The sequence below is a fragment of the Musca domestica genome, unplaced genomic scaffold (genome assembly GCF_030504385.1).
Source record: "Musca domestica strain aabys unplaced genomic scaffold, Musca_domestica.polishedcontigs.V.1.1 33, whole genome shotgun sequence".
NCBI classification, from domain to species: domain Eukaryota; kingdom Metazoa; phylum Arthropoda; class Insecta; order Diptera; family Muscidae; genus Musca; species Musca domestica.
The window spans coordinates 346,180-361,214 of NW_026712312.1; the positions used below are offsets into that span (position 1 = coordinate 346,180).

At 36.2% G+C, this 15,035-nt stretch overlaps 1 protein-coding gene across 1 annotated transcript in view; it reads left to right on the top strand.

Moving 5' to 3' along the window:
- The window catches only part of LOC101890303 (protein serrate), a 95,629-nt gene that overhangs the window by 41,331 nt on the left and 39,263 nt on the right, over positions 1-15,035 (top strand). Inside the window, exons 9-10 of the mRNA XM_011292343.3 lie at positions 4,354-4,797; positions 10,032-10,159. Of these exons, the coding sequence (XP_011290645.3) occupies positions 4,354-4,797; positions 10,032-10,159 (572 nt within the window). The remainder of the gene's footprint in view (positions 1-4,353; positions 4,798-10,031; positions 10,160-15,035) is intronic.

Genomic DNA, 15,035 nt, shown 5'->3' on the forward strand with positions numbered 1-15,035 from the left:
ACCCTATTAAACTTAATTGTAAACACATCTCCTGCCACAAAAAAATCCACAAAAATAACTCGCCAATGAAATGAACTGAACATAAGAAAACAAACTAAAACAAAAGCATTACATATGAATTTGTTAATAGCAGCAAAACAAAACAAAAAATTAAACTTTCAAATAAATGCTGTTTTGAAAAATCAAAAAATTGTATTCATAATTCCATTACAAAATAGAAATGTTATTTTTATAACCATAACAGCTTTAAATCTCCATTAAAACTTGTTTAATTTGAAATTAAAGCATTTTGCCCCGAACATTTTTTGCACATTAAATTTTATTTATGATCGGAACATTTTCATGTAAGAGTTTATTTAAAGAAAAAAGAGTTATGGTTTGTCCATAAATTGTGGCGTTTTGAGATCATGGCTTTGTAATTATGTGTAGATAATGAGTACATTTTTTCTGTAGAGCATTGATTTTTTGGAATTGCGGTGGATATATAGTACTTCACTCGTAGGCGTTTCAAAAGGATTTGAAAAGTCAGGACAGATATCTTAAAAAGTTCATCCGAGGTAAAGAGATTTTTGGATATAAATCAGCGTAATAATTTCATGCATTACAAAATGTCTATTCCTTCGGATGATCCTCCCCGCACTACGCCAAAAATTATTTACCCTCTATGGCGTAGATTTCGAAGGAATGGATCTAAATTGTCCATTTCGTATCGGACCTAAATAAATGCGATATAAATATTGCAACGTGTCAGGTTTGGACTTCCTTCAATTTATATGAGATATGTAATGATCATTTTTGGAAAATGTTAAAATGTGCCTGAGGTATCAGATATAGTCGGCCGAAGTATTCAATTTTCGTGCTTCATCTAATACAGATAAAGTATTGGTATGGGTACAATTACAAGAAATTCGAATTTTTATATCCAATTTTATGTGAATTCAAATGTTATGAGAGAAATATTTAGACAAAGCAAAGAATGTAAAGAATCCCTGACTTGTTTCGCAAGTTATGACAGATAAAGAATACAAAATTGTGACCCTTTGTGGGTGAGTTAACGGAAGGGGTTCGCAGATATATATAATTTTCAGAACAGATCTTGTATTAGCCAAAACGTTTGTGTGTGTGTGAAATTTGAAGAGAATTGAATGTTTATTTCGCTTTCTTTGAGCGTTTGTTTTTTTTTTTTTCAAAAATCTTGAACCCTTTGTGGAGGAGGTACCAGAAGAAATGGTCCGATATCTACCATCTTTATAACAGATATTGTGTTGATGGAAATATTGAGATGTACCAAGTCAGAATGGAATCAGATGTTAATTTTGTATACTCACTTCGAGAGTTATCGTGCGCACCAGTCAGCCAGCCAGACAGACGGACGGATATCGCTAGATCGACTCCAAATGTCCTGAAACGGCTTTGGTCCAAACGGCAAGCCATATGGCTGAGGGTATAAAAATCTTTTAAATGTTCGTTCAACATTTTACTTTTTATACCCTGGGTACATCGGTGTCCACCACCATAGCATGGAGGGTATATGAATGTTTTTATTCCGTTAATATACACTTTCGATCCCACAAAATATATATGATCTGTATACGTTTTTCTACCCTTAATTATGAATATACGTTGGTGCTTTGAGAACCCTTTAAATGTAAACATCCAATCCATAACATTAGGTATTTTAAATATTCCGTTATTTTTATAAGCGTCTTTATAATAGGAAAACTTCTTAGGAAAATAGTTCCTTAAAAGCCCGACAGATAAAAAATGCATTACAATTTTCATTATCACGTTTGTGTCTTAAGTCTTTCGTTTCGTAAAAAAAGCCCCATTCGCCGACCAACTACTACATTTCACAAACGACAATGTCTTCTTTATCTGCATAACGATGGAAATAAATGCATTTCAAGAATTAAACAAACAAATCAAAATCAATAGTCTAATGCCAGACGCAACAGCAACAAATGCCTTGGCTGCCCCGCACACAAACACACTCTAGCTCGATGGCTCTTCATCTGGCCACCTCAGGCATATCCTCCTTTTGTTGCTCTGTGTGTGTGTGCACTTTACTTAGCTAATTGTGTTTGCTTTTTGATCACGCAACAGATACAAATGGAAACGATTTTCAATGACTGTGAGAGAATCCGGACACCGGTTGATCGGCTGGATGGTTGGTAAACACAGAGATTTCAATGAAATTGATAAAAGTGTCTCCAGTCGTTTTGAAAACATCACTCAAGTCGTCGTCGTCATCACGGACATCATCGTCAGTGTGTGTGTGTGTGTGTGAGTGATGGTGGTTGACTTGCGTATCTCAATGCTTGTTGGCAGCACCCAAAATGATGTTGTGGCCCAAGATGCTGCACTTGAAGTAGGAAAAAACAAACATTGACAGCGTTTTGTTGTAAATCTCCAAACGACCAAGAGCCAGCCAGTTGTTAAATCCCATAAATAAACCATTATTTTCTTTCAAAGAGTTTTATGCATTTTTATACCCTACACCAAAGGGGGTCAGGGTATTATGTCTTTGTGCATTTGTTTGTAACAGGCAAAAGGAAACGAGATAGACCCATAGTTCCTTTTGATGATCTGCATAGAATCACATTCTGAGTCGATTTATGAATGTCCGTTAGTCCGTCCGTCTGTCCATGTATTTTTGTGAACAAAATACAGTTCGCATTTATTACCCGATCCAGATGAAATTTTGCACAAATCATTTGTTTGGCCCAAGGACGAACCCTATTGAAATTGGAGATAATCGGTAAACATTTAGATATAGCTCCCATATATATCTTCGTCCGATTTGCCTTTTATTGTACACCAAACGTGTCTATATCAGCCCGAATAGTATGAAATTTTGCACATACAACCAAATTAGGCCTGAAAATAAGTATGCCAAATTTGATCGAAATCGGTTCAGATATAGCTATAGCTCCCATATATATTGTTCATCCGATTTGTTATTTTAGTCCTCCGCAGCCGTAATATGCACTCTGTAACAACAATATTTGGGGAAATGTATCAAATACAGTTCAGAAATGCTTTTGCTAAATTTTATCGAGATCGGTTCGGATTTGAATAAATCTGTCATATATAACTTCGTCCGACTTACCTTTTATTGTGCACCAAACGTCTAATATTTGCCCAAATGGGATGAAATTTGGCGCTTACGACCGAATTGAGTCTAGAAGCTAGTATGTCGAATTTAGTGAAGATCGGTTCAGATATACGTATAGCTCCCATATATGTTGTTCATCCGATTTGTTATATTTGTTACTCACAGCCGTAATATGCACTCCGTAACAACGATACTCAGGGAAATATATCAAATACAGCTCAGAAATAACTTTGCCAAATTTTGTCGAGATCGGTTCGGATTTGGATATATCTCCCACATATATAACTTCGTCCGATTTAACTTTTATTCTGCACCAAATGTCTAATATTTGCCCAAGTGGGATGAAATTTGGCGCTTACGACCGAATTGAGTCTAAAAGCTAGTATGTCGAATTTAGTGAAGATCGGTTCAGATATAGCTATAGCTCCCATATATATCGTTCATCCGATTTGTTATTTTAGTCCTTCGCAGCCGTAATATGCGCTCTGTAACAACGATATTCAGGGAAATATTTGAAATACAGCTGAGAAATGCCTTTGCTAAATTTTGTCGAGATCGGTTTAGATTTGGATATATCTCCCATATATAACTTCGTCCGATTTACTTTTTATTCTGCACCAAACGTCTAATATTTGTCCAAATGGGATAAAATTTGGCACTTACGACCGCATTGAGTCTAGAAGCTAGTATGTCAAATTTGATCGAAATCGGTTCAGATATAGCTATAGCTCCCATATATATTTTTCATCCGATTTGTTATATTTGTTACCCACAGCCGTAATATGCACCCCCGTAACAATGATATTCAGGGAGATATATGAAATACAGCTCAGAAATATATTTGCCAAATTTTCTCAAGATCGGTTCAGATTTGGATATAGCTCCCATATATATCAAATGGGCAATACAAGTCCGAATTTAAAAGAAACAAATGCTTCGGCAAATTTAGTCCTTTGAACTTTAAATAATATAATGTGATTGAATTCTCTCATAAAAACTCTTAATTGTTATGTGGAGCTCTACTAAATTAGCAAAGTGGTGTAGGGTAGCATAAAGTCGGCCCCGCCCGCCTTTTAGGCTTTCTTTACTGCTTCTGCCTTTATTTTTTGAATTTTTTTTAATCGGGTGTACGTCGTTTGGATGGTTATTTCCATGGCACCCAACCACATTTTTCCATTTTTTTTACCAAAAACAACCATCGACAGAGTTTAACATTCGTTTCTGATCTTGTTTTCCAGATATCGACGAATGTGCCGGTGGACCTTGCGAGCATGGTGGCACTTGTATTGATCTAATCGGCGGTTTCCGTTGTGTTTGTCCCACCGAATGGACAGGCGATGTATGTCAAATGGATGTAAACGAATGCGAAATGAGTTATCCTCCACCATCGCAGCAGAAAAAGGCCGCAGTGGCCTCCTCGTCCAGTTCAAGTACTTCATCGTCCACTTCATCCTCCTCCTCGATCCTTGGCAATTTTACATTGGCCAACATGATGGGACCCTGTGTAAATGCCCGCCAATGCCTTAATCTGCCCGGCTCGTTTTCATGCGTCTGCCTTGAGGGTTGGGGTGGTCCAACGTGTGCCACCGATTTCGATGATTGCGTGGGCCAATGCAAAAACGGTGCCACTTGCCGAGATTTGGTTAATGATTATCGCTGTTTGTGTGCAACTGGATTTACAGGTATGTATCGATGCAACGCCGAAAAAACAAATGCAAGCTAGCCATCCGGCTAGCCACAAAGGAGGCTTAATCAAATAAACTTTTTTTTGCTCTCGAAACAAGTGTAGATCATTTTGCCAGTTCAGTTGGTTATCGGTGTGACGATTTTGTTTGTTGACTTGGTTTTTTGGTTGGCTTTCTGCTTTTAAGAGGATTTTGAAAATGCCACACGGTATTGCATTTGCCTTTTGGCGGAGATAACGACTTGTTTGTGTTGGCGTAGTTGTGTTACATTTTAGCCGGATTCCAAATTCATATGTTACTCGAATTGGATGTGAACTGAACGAGAAAAAAATCTTAAAATTTGAGAAAATATTCGAAGTTGTTTTAAATTTTTGGCTGATTAAGTAATACTTGTTTTTTGGGGGAAAAAACTTGAATTATTTTTAGGTGAATTTAAATATTTGTTAATGAGTATGGTATGTCAAGGAGTGGGAATATAGAAATAGTTTAAATAGAAAATGTATAATTTTTTACCAACGATTTTGTAAACATCAGAATCGCGTTTTAAGAAGGTGAGGAGAAATCCGAAAATGTTCTCACAAAACCATATGAATTTCGGTCATTAAGAGATTTACGAAATTCTCGATTTTTACTAAGAAGTCCTTGAAAATATCCACAATTTTTGGAAAGAAACCTAAAAGTAATGTTCGAATATACTTCACAATATTCTTAAAATAATCTGCGATAAACGTTAAAATTTTCCTAACAAAAATTGAGGATTCCAGCCCTATCCCCCCACACAATACCAAATACCATTCAGTACTTTTCGTACAAATACAGGGTGAGATAAAAAAATGCAACAAAGTCAAAAGCCATAATTTTTACATTTTTTTTTTTTTAATTTAATTCAATGAAAGCAAAAATGTCGGAAATGGCATCAAATTTTAGAATAAGTTTAGATTTGTTCGAATTGGTCACCTTTGGCACGACGGCCAATGAAACCGTCACACTCTGCCTGAATGTTGCTCTGCGGTATTTTGGCCCATTCCCGGCGAACCGCTTGCTTAAGGTAATCGACACTTTGGTATTTTTTAGTACCAACCTTGCTTTCCAAAATAATCCAGACACAATAGTCCAACGGATTGGTATCCGGAGATTTTGGTAGCCATTGTGTGCTGGAAATGATGCAAGGGACCTCATTTTGTAATCATTCTTGGGTGGCGCGTGCTGAGTCCTTTTGGAATGTCCAAGGTCTGCGGCCAAAATGTTTGCGTGCCAAAGGCTTTGATACACCCTCCAGAATATTTTCGCGATAATATTCGGCATTAATTCTGATGCCACGGTCGATTAATACAAGCGGAGAGCGACCATCGGCTGTTATGACGGCCCACACCATTACCATGACCGGCGATTGAGTTCTGGTGGCCAACCGAAGGTGCACATTTTCAGCTGACCTCTTTGGCAAGTAAACTCGATCATTTTGTTTGTTTATAAACTGCTGAACAACGGAGAAAACCAAATTCGACAGTTCACCACTTTCGGCCAAGCGAAGCAACTCTTTAGCTCTTTTGAGTAAATTTTTTCTGTTGCGGTGTAAGTTCTTGCACTTTTTGGAATTTCAAATGAGCTCGGGGTAACTCATTTTTTAATCTTTGCCGAATGAAATATTGCGATATGTTCAGCTCACGAGCCATTTTTCGGCCACTGCGACGAGGGTTCCGATCAAGTCGGGCTACGCAACCAGTATCACGGTAACGAGCGAAGATTTATTCACATTTAAATGCTGGAGTGCTCTAACGACAGCCACTTGCTGGTTTCCAGCCAAACATAAAGAAATCACACTTTAGCGCTTGAATTCTTTCTGGAAAATACTCACGAAAATGCTTTTGTACGCTTGTAAACAATATAATTAGCTGTCACTGGAATAATTTTAACAACTGTCTGACGAGTGGCTTAGAAATGACAGCAGTCTGAAGTTGGTTGCAGTTTTTTCATCTCACCCTGTATAGTACACATTTTCAAAACCACCTCCATATACTTAGGCTACACATGAAAATTGATTCAAAGACCAAACTTCAAATTTCAAGCACCACCTCCATATTTGAATTCCAGATACCAACAAAGACCTCAATATCAAATTTGCGGATTCCTGCATTATCCCTTTACCCAATAATAAATTTAGTACAACTTAGTACTTTTCGTACAATTATAGTACAATAGTACATCCATGTATCCAGGTTACACATGAACAGAAACCCTAATACCAAATTTCAATCTACAAGCACTATCGTTCACCCAACACCGAATATAGAACTATTTAGAACTTTTCGTGCACTTATAATACATATTTCAAAAAAACCTCTTTATCAGAAACCAACTACCACCAACATGGACCCCAATACAACTTTTCAAAATTTCTACTTCAACTGCTCCAAATTTAGTACCATTTGGCACCTTCATTTCATATATCAAACTTACAGTCCATCCATAACAAGTTTTTAGCTCTATCCATTTATACGACACCATTTTTGAGAACTTTAGTAGTATTTTAGAACTTTTCGTAACCTTAAAGTTCGAATTTCCAAAAAAACTGTTTGGCACATCTCTCTTGCACTCCAAAACATTTTCAAGGAATTTCAAAAATCTTGGATTTTATAAAAAATATTTTAATTAAAGGATTTTGGATTTTATTAAAAGAATAATTTAAAAGTCTTCCGAGAATCGTGGATTTTAAAAAGATTATTCTTAAAGACTTCCAAGAACCCTGAATTTTATGAAAAATATTTTCTAGGACTTCTAAGAATCGTAAATTTTATAAAGAATGTGTTCAGGACTTTCACAAATCGTGGATAATATAAAAAAAATATTTTCAAGGATTTCCAAGAATCGCGAATTCTATGAAGGACCTTCAAGAATAGTGGATTTTAAAACATTTATATTCAAGGGCTTCCAAAAATCGATTTTTTAAAGACCCTTCAAGAATCGTGAATTTTATAAAAAAAAATTCAATGAGTTCCATGAATCTTGAATTTAATGAAGGACCTTCAAGAATCGTAGATTTTATAAAAAAACATATTCAAGGACTTCCTAAAATCGTGGATTTTATAAAAAAAAATTTTCAAAGACTTCCTTAAATCGTGGATTAAAAAAAAAATATTTTCAAGTACTTCCAAGAATCGCGAATTTAATGAAGTACCTTCAAGAATCGTAGATTTTATAAAAAAACCTATTTAAGGACTTCCAAGAGTCGTGGATTTTGTAGAAATTTATTATAAGGATTTTGTACAAAAAGAAAAAGTCAAGGACCTTCAAGAATCATAGATTTTATAAAGATTTTATTAAAAAAAAAATCAAAAACCTCCAAGAATCATGGATTATATAAAAAATGTTTTCAAGGGCCTTGAGGCTTGGATTTTATTACAAATAAATATTTTTTAAGGAACTCCAATAATCATGAAATCAGGAACAGTGGATTCCATTAAAAAAGGATTTCCAAGAATCCTGGATTTTATATAGATTTATATTTTCGAGGACTTCCATGTTATACAGAAGTTTTTCAATGATTTTATAAAAAATCAGGATCTCCAAGAATCGTGGATTTTATAAAGGACACTAAAGAATCATGGACTTTATAAAGGACACTAAAGAATCGTGGACTTTATAGAGGACTTTCTAGAATCGTGGACTTTATAAAGGACTTTCTAGAATCGTGGAATTTATAAAGGACACTAAAAAATCTTGGTCTTTATAAAGGACACTAAAGAATCGTAGACACATTCGGACATAAAACGCACATATATAAATTTTCTTTAGAACTTCCCAAAAATAACATGGGTATTATAATTCTTTTAAAAAGCTTCTGGCCAAAAAAGCTTGGATATCTGAAAAATTTGTTCTCAGGGAGTTCTTCATCAAATATATGGATAATTCAAAACAATTATTTTAAGAACTTCCTAACAATAAAAAACACTTTCAGACAAAAAAAAACAAAATATTGTACGACTTTTTTTAAGATTTTCAAAGAAAAGCTGGACATTAATATTTTTTTAGAAAACTCCTGGTCAAAAAAGGTTGAATATCTGAAAAATTGGTTCTCAGTGAGTTCCTCGAAAAATATAGGGATATTTTAAGAAATTTATTTTAAGGACCTTCTAACAAAATCGTCGATATTTTAAGAAAATATTTTTAGGGTTCATTAAGGAAACTTCATCTGACTATACGTCTTTATGTTTTTGAAATACAGCGATTGTATATTGCTTGCCTAGACCTGTGTATGTTAAAAGGATGCCATTAAGTGATTGAAAAGTTAAAAGCTCGGAAGGGCCTACAGCAAAAACTGGAATTTTTTTCACTGGGACACTTGGGGACTAATGACAACCGAAAATGAAAATTACAGCTGATTTAATTCGAAATACCTAAAATCGGGAAGTACAGTTACTTAGTGGCTGTAAAATATATGACCCCTTTTTTAAAAGCATTTATCCTAGACACGATTCCAAAAATTGCACCAAAATTCAGAACTCTAAATATAATGACAACGACTCTATCTTGGTCTAATTTGGTACAATTGTCAAGAGTAATTGATTTTGAAAAGGGGTCATATAAGACGGTCTTTATGAATATGTCAAGGTGCAGCAAAGGCAGTTACAAAATTTATTCACTTCACTCAAAATGTCCTTTACTGACTATGCAATTCTGCTCCGAACTTAAAAATACTTCCGAGATTTCCTAAAGGTCACTGAGACCCAGTTTTGGACAATATTCCGGAATCTGGGCCAAAATGAATACCTATTGTCGAATTTAGGCCCATGTCACATAAAAACAGTAACTCCGACTTCTTTGTAGTTCTCTAATGATTCCCTAGCTACGAATGCAACAATGTTTTTCAATTTTACTTAACTTGTCTACTAAAATACATTTTCGTTCTAGTCCCTCATAAATATTTCGGACAATAACTACAAAACACTTAATTTTATTCACCAACCTCGTTTTAAATTTTGCTTGTAATTGACAGTTGTTCCATTTTTTCCTTCGATAGTTGAAATTATTTATGCTTTCAATATTTTTTTTCTCGCTTTTGTGTTATGCCGTTAATAATTTGATATGAATTTTATTTGGATTTGAAATTTTTGGTCTTTTTTTTTCTTTTTGCTTTCTTGGTTACATTTTCGTTTCTCGTTATCGGCTGGAAATCGTTGTCGCCGACTTGTTGATGTCGTTGCTGATATTGGCTGCTGGCCGTTGCTGAACAGGTCGAGATTGTGAAATCGATATTGATGAATGCGCTAATTCGCCGTGTCGTAATGGTGGCGAATGTGTGGACATGATTGGTAAATTCAATTGCATTTGTCCGCTGGGATATTCCGGTACATTATGTGAGGTAAGTGTGTTTGTGGAGATTTTATTTATCTTTTTTTTAATTTTTAAGACTTTTTGAAACAATTTTTTTTTTTTTTTTTTTGATTTTATTTATGTTTGCCAACAATTTGTTTTTAATGTATATTAAATTATTTTGGTGATTACATTGTTTTGCGCCTTGTTAAATTAATGAGATTTTAATGATGGCCAAAACATAAACTGCTTAACAAAGTATCATTTATTGTCAAAGTTGTCGTTGTTGTTGTAGCGCTATTGAATACAATTTATTTATGGTTGACTTTTATTGCCTCGTCTGTTGATTGTGAGAACAAAAGACTTAAGACACATACATGGTGTTAACAGGCATTACCACGTCGGCAATTGTCTTAAGCGAACTTAGCTTCGCTTGTCTTATGCTCGCCTCCTTCAGCTCCATAACTTGACATATTTCCATTGTTCAACCTCCCAAAAATTGTCATTTTGATAATGGAAAGTATAACGAATTATTGAAATGGCGTTGCACAATTTTCGGATATTATTGAATTTTCAATTATTTATGGTTCGGGGTGTAACAATGTGCAATGAAATGCAGTTATGTGGAAAGGGGGGAAATATGGAGCTAGAGGCAAGAGAATATGAAAATTACATAAAAAGTAGATGGAAAATTTTAAATAGATCTTAGTAAGCTTTATGGACAGATCATCCATGAGGGGTTTATCAGACCCTATAGTACCAGAGGAGTTCTAATAGGCCTTATAATACTAGAAGGGCTTTTAATAATATCTTATGACTAGATAGAAGACCAGAAGGTCTTCTCGATAGAGGAAAAGAAGGTCCTCCCGATAGAGGACCAGAAGGTCTTCTCGATAGAGGAAAATAAGGTCCTCCCGATAGAAGACCGGAAAGACTCCTCCATAGATGACCGGGAGTTCTTCTCGATAGAAGACCGGAAAGACTTCTCCATAGAAGACCGAAAAGGCTTCTCCATTGAAGACCAGAAGGTCTTCTCCTTAATGGGCTTTAACAGATCATTCATGAAGGGTTTATCAGACCTTATAGTACAAGAGGAGTTCTAATTAGCCTTATAATACTAGAGAGGCCTTTAATAATCTCTTATGACGAGTTAGAAGACCAGAAGGTCTTCTTGATAGAAGAAAAAGGTCCCCCCGATAGAGGGCCAGAAGGTCTTCTCGATAGAGGAAAATAAGGTCCTCCCGATAGAAGACCAGAAGTTCTTCTCGATAGAAGACCGGAAAGACTCTCTAGAAGAGCTATCTAGAAGAGCAGAAGGTCTTCTCTCTAGAAGAGCAGAAGGTCTTCTCTCTAGAAAAGCAGAAGGTCGTCTCTCTAGAAGAGCAGAAGGTTATCTCTCTAGAAGGTCTCCTCCACATTAGACCAGGAATAGAAGGTTTTTTCTCTACAGAGGGCCAGAAGATCTTTTCTCTAGAAGAGCAGAATATCTTCTCTCTAGAAGAGCAGAAGGTCTTCTCTCTAGAAGAGCAGAAGGTCTTCTCTCTAGAAGAGCAGAAGGTCTTCTCTCTAGAAGAGCAGAAGGTCTTCTCTCTAGAAGAGCAGAAGGTATTCTCTCTAGAAGAGCAGAAGGTTATCTCTCTAGAATAGCAGAAGGTCTCCTCCGCCATAGAAGACAGGGAGGTCTCCTCCGCCATAGAAGACCGAGAGGTCTCCTCCGCCATAGAAGACCGGGAGGTCTCCTCCGCCATAGAAGACCGGGAGGTCTCCTCCGCCATAGAAGACCGGGAGGTCTCCTCCGCCATAGACCAGAAGGTCTTCTCTTCTGCATAGAAGAGCAGAAGAAAGTCTTTTTCCCCATAAAAGGCCAGATGATTTTTTTCCTAAAGAGCCCCAGAGCCCCCTTTTTTCCTAAAAAGGCCCAGATGGTATTTTTTCTAAAGAGGCCTAGATGGTCTTCTCCTCCATAGAAGACCAGGAGCTCTTCTTCTCCATAGAAGACGTTCTGGTCATAGAAGACGTTTAACAGGTCTTCTAAGGCTGAAAAACATCTGACAGGCTCTCTGTTGCTGGAGGACCTTTTACAGGTCTTTCAAAAATAGAAAACTTTGTTTAGAATTGGAAAACCTCTAATAGGCCTTGTGCACCTGGAAGACTTTGGTATGTCATCTATGGCTAGAAGACATCTGAAGGGTATTCTGTGATCAGATGACTCCTTAAACATATTCCATAGCTAGATGGGCTTTGGCAGGACTTCTTCTATGACCAGAAGACCAGATCTTCCGTGGATAGTAGGCGTTTGGCAGGTCTTCTATGGTTTTAAGTGCTTTTACAAGTCTTCTGTGTAAAGAATACCTCCAACATGTATTCTGTTTCTTCAATAGGTCTTCTATGTTCAGAAGACCTTTGGTAGGGCTTCTATTTAGTAGACCAAGCCAGAAGACTTTTACCAAGTTACCTTCAACCACATAGCCCTTGGAGAAATATGTCTTCCCCATAAACGCCTTACTCCCATTATTTTCCAAGTTTATGGTCAATATCGGTTATTTATGTAGCAGGCTGGTCGTGATACCCTAATGAGAGAATGTCTTATGGTTCCTGAGTAAGCTTCTTACGATTCACAAACGCACACACACACACAGAAACTTCGTATCACTGTCACGGCCAATAATAAAAACATAAAGTTTGTGTCTTAAGTCTTTTGTTTCATTTACATATTTCCCTTTTAAAGTTTCTTAACAAACAGACATTTAAAAACTCCCCATCTTTACCAGCTAATTTATATGTTCCACATAGCAACATACACATACGGCACATACATATGTAAGTAAACGACGGAACACGATTTTGCGGGCATGACATTGTTACAATTTAAATTGCCTTTTTTGTCGATACAATTCAAACTATAAATAAGCATTTAAATAATGTTTCTATCGACACCTTCTTCCACCGAAAAAAAATGGAAAACAAAAAAAAAAGCCAGCCGAAAAAAAAATCACAAAAAAATAAAGCAATTAACAAAACGAAAATAAGGTTGATTGTGACAAATGAGTGGTGAAGAAGATATTTAATATTCTGCCCACATCGGGAGTGACACATTCATAACATTGATGGAATAATAAAATTGTAGCAATGGACGAATACAATTCCATCGGAGGCAGAGTAACACCTCATGAAACTCTAATAAATTTCCATAGCGACAATGGAAATACGAGAAAAAAAAACTACTTTGGGAATAATTAAAATGAGCTCAAATATTTTTTTTCTTCGTTTGGGCATTCGACAGTATCTGATAATTTATGCCCACAAATTCTTTGTTGTTCCTGCCTGTGTTGACTGCCCGGCAATTGTGGTGGCATATTTATAACAAAACTTAAATTTCTCAAATCTTCCAAAATTAAGTTTTAATTTAAAGCAAATGCCATTGTTTCATACAAATTATCGATCGTTAAGTCTTTCAACGAATGGCCGGCCACATATTTTTTGGGCTTTATTGGTTTCAATACATTTTGGTCATACATAAGAAGCATTTGGGCACAAAGTTGATGGAAAGGAAACTACACCGGGCAAAGAGCCAAAAAAAAACAGTTTAAGTAGACCGTGGAATACACAGCGACTTGGGTGATGATAGTTAGCTGAAGGACTGTAGTTTTGTGCGAAAAAAAACTGTGCAGTATTTTTTCAAAAAAAAAAAAAAATAAATAAAATAAAACCAGTAAAGAAAGTATTAAAATTGGGCGGGCCGACTTTATGATACCCTAAACCACTTTGCTAATTTAGTGGAGCTCCACATTTCAAAAGACTAAATATGCCGAAGCATTTGCATCTTTTAAATTCGGACTTGTATTGCCCATTTGATATATATGGGAGCTATAGCTATATCTGAACCGATCATCACCAAATTTGACATACTAGCTTCTAGACTCAATTCGGTCATAAGTGCCAAATTTCATCCCATTTGGGCAAATATTAGAAGTTTGGTGTACAATAAAAGGTAAATCGGACGAAGTTATATGTGGGAGATATATCCAAATCCGAACCGATCTCGATAAAATTTAGCAAAGGTATTTCTGAGCTGTATTTGATATATTTCCCCAAATATTCTTGTTACAGAGTGCATATTACGGCTGCGGAGGACTAAAATAACAAATCAGATGAACAATATATATTGGAGCTATAACTATATCTGAACCGATTTAAATCAAATTTGGCATACTTATTTTCAGGCCTAATTTGGTTGTATGTACAAAATTCCATACTATTCTGTCTGATATTACACGTTTGGTGCACAATAAAAGGCAAATCGGACGAAGATATATATGGGAGCTATATCTAGATTTTTACCGATTATCTCCAATTTCAATAGGGTTCGTCCTTGGGCCAAACCAATGATTTGTGCAAAGTTTCATCTGGATTGGATAATAAATGCGAACTGTACTTTGTTCAGAAAAATACAGAATGTGATTCTATGCAGATCATCAAAAGGAACTATGGATCTATCTCGTTTCCTTTTGCCTGTTACAAACAAATGCACAAAGACATAATACCCTGAACACCTTGTGGTGTAGGGTATAAAAAGCGACTTGATCGAAGCCCGCGTCGCCGTGGCCGAAAAATCGCTCGTGAGCTGAACATATCGCAATATTCCATGCGCAAATATTGAAAAATGAGCTCAGGGTAAAGCCATTGAAATTCCGAAAAAGTGCAAGAACTTACACCGCAACAAAAAGAAAATAGACTCATAAGAGCTTAAGAGTTGCTTCGCTTGGCTGAAGGTGGTGAACTGCCAAATTTGAGGTCAGCTGAAAATGTGCACCTTCGGTTGGCCACCAGAACTCATGCGCCTCACATGATGATGGTGTGGGCCGCCATAACAGCCGATGGTCGCTCTCCGCTCGTATTAATCGACCGTGGCATCAGAATAAATG